The 7223-nt window shown below is 44.6% G+C and overlaps 1 protein-coding gene across 1 annotated transcript; it reads left to right on the plus strand.

Annotated features, from left to right (window-relative positions):
- Nucleotides 1-2118: 2118 nt before the first annotated feature.
- Nucleotides 2119-5974, plus strand: LOC308149980 (mitochondrial cardiolipin hydrolase-like; the record flags this gene model as incomplete). The annotated part of the gene is made up of 4 exons (XM_080522855.1): nucleotides 2119-2166; nucleotides 2457-2629; nucleotides 2910-3160; nucleotides 5733-5974. The coding sequence occupies 4 exons, from the start codon at nucleotides 2119-2121 to the stop codon at nucleotides 5972-5974; spliced, it is 714 nt and encodes a 237-aa protein (XP_080378981.1).
- Nucleotides 5975-7223: the final 1249 nt, after the last annotated feature.

The raw sequence follows: 7223 nt of genomic DNA on the forward strand, positions 1-7223 counted from the left end.
AGTGAAAGGAGGAAGTCTGACTGCGAGATTCACGACATCCGGAAGTTGACAGTAAAGTCTGTCATCTGATTGGCGTAAAAGTTACAGCGCTCTCCGCGAACTATTGGTTTGGAGAACTGTCTGTCAATTTGCTTGACAGTGCCCTTCCTCCACCTCTTCTTTCGCCTCCCTTAACATCCACAAAGTGGCGCCAAAGAAAATCGCCATTTGACAACAGCCTCTGAATCAGAATCAGAATCAGAAGACTTTTATTGCCATGACATGTAAACATGTTAGGAATTTGGTTTGGTACCATGGAGCACGGTTTACAGAAGGACAGGTGCAAGACAGGACAAGACAGTGCAAACCAACATCAAAGTGCAAGAGTCATAATTAATATAAATATAAAGTGCAGAGATCAAGTGTTCAAGTGTTCATATCCAGACAGTGCAAAGCTCTCTGGGTGGGGGTGGAGGGAGGGTAGATAGATAGGGGTCAGGTCAGGGGGGGGGGGGCAGCGGCATTTAGGAGCCGGATGGCTGTGGGGAAAAAGCTGTTTGTATGTCGGACCTTCACAGTATTGTCTGCAGTATTTGTACATAGTATTTGTACTTGTACACCATTGTACTTGTACAACAGTATTTGTACAACAGTATTTGTAATACTTACACACAAACGTGGCGAGTGACCTGGACGTCCACAGCGCTGGAAAACTTCCCTGACTGAAAACAGGTCGAGCAAGTGCTTCAACCAAGGGGGTAGGTTGCATAGCCAGTCAAGCTAACGACTAGCTAGTTAAAGAGACAGGCCATCTAGTCAGCTGTGTCCAGAATTAACAGAGAAATGTGTAGCCCTTTACATGTGCCCATTAGTCCATAAACAGTCAGTTAGAAATGTAATTAGTTAGAAATGCTAGCAATGAACCAAGAAGTCCGTTAGAAATGCTAGCAATTAGGGATGCACCGAACATTCGGCCACCGAATGTATTCGGCCGAATATCGCAAAATAAAGCACATTCGGTATTCGGCCGAATGTGTGAAAACACCGAATGTTTACCACCGATTAGTGGGCGTGTTTTGATGATACTTGCCAGGTCATTCTTAGGGAAGAACTGACGATGAGTGAAGGGAAGTCCAGGGTAGATGTAGACAGAGGGTTGATTGGGAGTGGAGACAGAGGGTTGATTGGGAGTGGAGACAGGTGTGCAGGTTTGGCTGAAGATCTAATTAGCGGGGACAAGCCTCAGCTGCGGCGGAGAGCACGCTGTGCTCGAGCTGTGGGGGCGGGGGAGGGTGTGTGAAGGCCCAGCCGTAACACTATGGGCCGGTTTCACAGACAAGGCTTAAGCCTAGTCCTGGACTAAATCACACTTTCAATGTAAAATCTCTATTGAAGATGCTTTTTAGTCCAGGACTAGGCTTAAGCCTTGTCTCTGAAACCGGCCCTAAGTCATTGAACCATACGGACATCAATACTTAAGCCACAACATACAGAATTATCAAAATCCTGTAGCATCTCTTTAAAGAGAGTTCACCTAATTAGTTAACTTGCAATCTTTCAAAGTATTTTGTAATAATATTATCATGGCACATCATTCTTGTTAACACAAGTCATGAATAAAGCTTCGGCCTACATTGATGAAAGATTTTCTTTCATCAGCTATTCAGGGAAAACAAAAATATTTAATTTGACTGATTTATTTTATTTATTGTGCTTTGTTGGTATAGACTGATGTCTGCTGGAATGTTCAATAAAAGTTATTTTTTTTCAATCTCAATTTCTTTCTTTGAGAAGCATGAATAAAAAGCAAAATGTATTTAGTTTATGCAATGATAAAAATTAAAAACTGCCGATACACATTCGGTATTCGGTATTCGGCCAAGTGTTTCCTTAAATTCGGCTTCGGCCTCGGCCAAGAATTTTCATTTCGGTGCATCCCTACTAGCAATGAAGCAAGCAGTCCGTTAGAAATGCTAGCAATGAAGCAAGAAGTCTGTTAGAAATGCTAGCAATGAACCAAGAAGTCCGTTAGAAATGCTAGCAATGAACCAAGAAGTCCGTTAGAAATGCTAGCAATGAACCAAGAAGTCCGTTAGAAATGCTAGCAATGAACCAAGAAGTCCGTTAGAAATGCTAGTAATGAAGCAAGCCACCCTCCAGTCTTCCTCCAACCGACATGTGTTGCAGGTGTGTTGCAAACACTCATCGGCTTGATTGCAAACTGTTAAAAAAGTCCACAACTCAGACAACAATCTACCATGTCTCAATACAATGCATTTTTACAAATCAAAATATAGAGATAGATACTGAAACAGAAGGTTTTTAGAGGAACATTCATCCTGAACTCTCATCAACATGTCCTTCTCTCTCTCTCTCTCTCTCTCTCTCTCTCTCTCTCTCTCTCTCTCTCTCTCTCTCTCTCTCTCTCTCTCTCCCTCTCCCTCTCTCCCCCCCTCCTCCTCCTCCGTCCTTTCTAGATGTCAGTGGTGCGGACAGTTACCGTGGGCCTGTGGGTGGGCCTGGGCCTTACCGTCAGTAAAGGCCTGTGCTGGCTCTTCCGTCGCTTCAGGCGAGGGCGAGGGCCCCTGAAAGAGGTGTTCTTCTTCCCTTCAGAGGACGGATGCGTAGAACACCTCTTCACTCCTTCAATGTTACCAACACTTTGTTCCACCTTTCCGTTCAATTACACTATGTCAGTGCCTACAATATCAGTGTCTAATTGTGTTGAGAAGAACCTTGCTTATGGAGTCTTTGCTACATGCCACGTCTTGAGCGAGTGGCTAATATAGGTATTAATCAAGTAATAATCCATCTAGGCTATATGAAGTGTATTTACATTTACAACAAATTACATTTGTTGACAAGTCCTCCACAGTGATATTTTAACCTACCCCCCCCTCCTCCCCCTCTTTCACTGTTTCCCCCCCTAGACCCATACACCCATACCCGTGCACCTGTCCAATGCCACATGGTCGGGAGACTTCCTTCTCTCGCCTCCTGGGCCACATCCTGTCTGCTACCACCTCCTTGGACCTGTGTGTGTTTTCCTTCACCAACTCACAGCTTAGCCGTGCCTTGCTAATGCTACGTAACAGGAACAGGGGCTTCGCCATCCGTATCCTCACCCATATGGCCAACACACTCATCGCTGACTCCCGGATAGGGATCCTCCGTAGGGCAGGTACGCACGGTAGCGAACTCCACAGGCTGAGTCCTCCTTCTCCAAGTGCAATAGAAGAGAATAATAATAATAATAATAATAATAATACATTAGACTTATATAGCGCTTTTCTAGACACTCAAAGACGCTTTACAAACTGAAAAGGTCGAGTAGTAATAATAAAAAAAAAAAGAAGAAAAAAAAGAAAGTATAGGGGCCTAATTAAGGTAGTGCTGGGGACACATGGGAAGGGGAGGGGGAGCGGGTTAACTGGTGAAGGCGAGCTTGAAGATGTGGGTTTTGAGGGCCTGTTAAAATGTTGGGAGGGTGTTGGCCTGTCTGTCTGTTGTGGTTGGGGAGGGCGTTCCAGAGGGACAGGGCTGCGGCTGAAAAGGCCCTAGGTTTAGGTTTAAGGTTTAAGGTTCAAGTTTCTTCCCTGCTGACCTTTTACTCCAATACAGTTTGAGAAGGAGGCATGGAGAGGGGAGTGGAGGGGAGGGGAGGAATCGTTTACCTGCAGAATGAAGGGATTACCCAGTAGGGAGTTTACGGGCTGATACAGATAACAAACAGATGTTTCCATAAAGCCACAGTAACCTGTTGCCCTCTCCTAATATGTGACAGCAGCTGGTGAAACCGGGAACAAGTCGACCAACCAATCAACATGTCAATGACACACTCGCTAGTCAAGCCAAAACATTACAACGCAGTATTCCCCACTACCTAACTACTACCACTACCTATTCGGTGAGTAATCCCCACTACCTAACTAGGTAGTAGTGTGGATTACTCACTGAATCCGTTGCATTGCAATGTTTTGGCTTGACTAGTGAGATTTTCAATAACGCTGACATTTATTTTCATTTTTCTGAATAAAAAAGTCTGAACGGTCGCCAAGTCGGTTGGCGACTTATTCCCGGTTTCACCAGCTGCTGTCACGTATGTCAAACAGCACCCTGAGCTCCCCCCGTCTAGTCAGCTAAATATAACGCCTGTGCTGCTTATTTATATGCCGCCTTGAAGGGACGCTGATGAGGGGAACTCTCTTGCTCATCAGGTCTGTTCCATTCTGTCTGTACTAAACAGAGAGAGAGTCGTCAGCGGACCCACCACCTGGTACACCTGGTACCCCCGTGGTGATGAATAGGTAGCTGACGAGAACTGCCCTGAGGGGGACTTGCCAGCACAAGCCCTCTGAGTCACTGAAATCCAGAGAAACCGGAGATGGTTTCTGTTGATGTTATATGAATGCCTCACTCTCTCTTTCTCTCCCTCTTCCTCCTCCTGCCACTTTTAACTTAATTAAAGATACACTATCCCCTACTGAATTGGCAACCTGACAACACAGTCAATTAAAATGTGTGTGAGAGAGAGGGGGGGGGAGAAGGGGATGCTGGTTGACTATGCAGGGCCTGTCTCCACTAACCTTTTCCAAATCTGTTAGGGTCACGGTCACACAGTTGGTTCACTCCGTGGTTCACCTGACATGATTCACCTGACATGATTCACCTGACATGATTCACCTGACGTGATTCACCTGACATGACTGACCTGACATGATTCACCTGACATGATTCACCTGACATGACTGACCTGACATGATTCACCTGACATGATTCACCTGACATGATTCACCTGACATGACTGACCTGACATGATTCTCCTGACATGATTCACCTGACATGACTGACCTGACATGACTGACCTGACATGATTCACCTGACATGATTCACCTGACATGATTCACCTGACATGATTCTCCTGACATGACTGACCTGACATGATTCACCTGACATGATTCACCTGACATGATTCTCCTGACATGATTCACCTGACATGACTGACCTGATATGATTCACCTGACATGATTCACCTGACATGATTCTCCTGACATGACTGACCTGACATGATTCACCTGACATGATTCACCTGACATGATTCACCTGATATGATTCACCTGACATGACTGACCTGACATGATTCTCCTGACATGACTGACCTGACATGATTCACCTGACATGATTCTCCTGACATGACTGACCTGACATGATTCTCCTGACATGACTGACCTGACATGATTCACCTGACATGATTCACCTGACATGACTGACCTGACATGATTCATCTGACATGATTCACCTGACATGATTCTCCTGACATGATTCATCTGACATGATTCTCCTGACATGATTCATCTGACATGATTCACCTGACATGATTCTCCTGACATGATTCACCTGACATGATTCTCCTGACATGACTGACCTGACATGATTCACCTGACATGACTGACCTGACATGATTCATCTGACATGATTCTCCTGACATGATTCACCTGACATGATTCACCTGACATGATTCACCTGACATGATTCACCTGACGTGATTCACCTGATGTGATTCTCCTGACATGATTCACCTGACATGATTCACCTGACATGACTGACCTGACACGATTCACCTGATGTAATTATCCTGACATGATTCTCCTGACATGACTGACCTGACATGATTCACCTGACATGATTCACCTGACATGATTCTCCTGACATGATTCTCCTCTGTGTGTGTGTGGCCTCCTCATCTCCTTCAGGTATCAATGTGAGGTGTGACATGGGCGGCGCGCTCATGCACCACAAGTTTGTGGTGGTGGACGGGCGCCGTCTGATCATGGGTTCCCTCAACTGGACCGATACGGCCGTCCAGTGTAACAAGGAGAACATCCTGGTCACGGAGGAGCCGGACCTGGTCCAGCCCTTCATCGGAGAGTTCGAGAGGCTGTGGGACGTGAACGACCCGGAACACCAATACCCTCGCTACAGACCTGAAGCTTGACTCTAAACTCAATGACAAAATGGCTGTGGTGTCTATGTCTTTGTAGCGATAAGAGGAATTGGTGTGGATCAAGTAGTGATCAAGTTCGGTTGCTAGCATTTCTAACAGTTCGGTTGGAGGGGGGAGGTTAGGTTAAGACATTGCTTTTTACATTTTACAACATTCTTTCTCTTCTTTTATTTGTTATGTATGGCAATATGTTTTTATATTGTTTTACATTGTTATTTTGTATGTTGTATTTTGTATGTTGTTTTACAAGTTGTTTTATTAAAGTTATTACAGTTTTTGTTTGATTTATTATTAACTATTGACTGAGGCAGAAGTTATTTTCTGTGTTTCACATGTGTATTTTCTCAGATTTTTTAATTAAATGTGATTTGATGATTTAGGTGGTGAAGAGGTAGTAGAATACCAATACTGTGAATTTAGTCCATCCCATGCTTCCTGACAATTAAGAGAATGATGGATTCTCCTGATGAATACCAATGCTGGTGCATTGCACTCAGGGATTTGTAATGTCTCACACTAAGCATTGCTCGAATAAAACACCGACTTTCATCCACTCCTACTGCAGTTTGGCAGGACTGCTGAATCTCAATGCCCCGAGCTGTACTTTTTCCTCATGCAAGAACATGACTTATTATACGAGCTCTGGGTGGTAAGAGCCAGACCCTTCATCATAGGTATGCCAGCTGTACTGTTACTCCTTGCTATGGAGGCAGTGGAGGATTCAGAAGTGCAGAAGGCTGACTGAGTTAACATTTTCAACCAAAACCGTTAACCAGGTCTGATCGACCGCTTACTGAGCACGTCGAAACTGCAGTTATTGTAGCTACTTTGTATAATAAATGTTTAAACATGTTATTACCAATAGCAGTTGTTAAAACGAAACTAAAAACTAAAGAAGATGAATACATTAAAGAACAGCGCTAGCTTTACCTCCCATAAGATTCACCATGAACTGAACTGTAAATGTAATCTGTGTTGCCCGGGGGGGGGGGAGGAAATAGTATGAGCGAAAAACGCCCCCAAAAGAAACACAATGAAGCAATGCGCATCTCGCTCCACGCACAGCCGTACCGTACCGCACGCACACCTGTAAACTTGGTTAGGCCGTTAGAAAACAACACTTTACATTTTATGTCGGGACTTTTTTTTTTCCGTATGTTCATCGCGACCCGGTGACACGTCAGAGTAATTATTGGCAAACTTCCGCAGCCTTTTCATCCAAAGCTACTGCCAGTGCCAG

This window comes from Nansenia antarctica (genome assembly GCF_963989245.1).
Source record: "Nansenia antarctica genome assembly, chromosome: 2".
Classification (NCBI taxonomy): Eukaryota; Metazoa; Chordata; class Actinopteri; order Argentiniformes; family Microstomatidae; genus Nansenia; species Nansenia antarctica.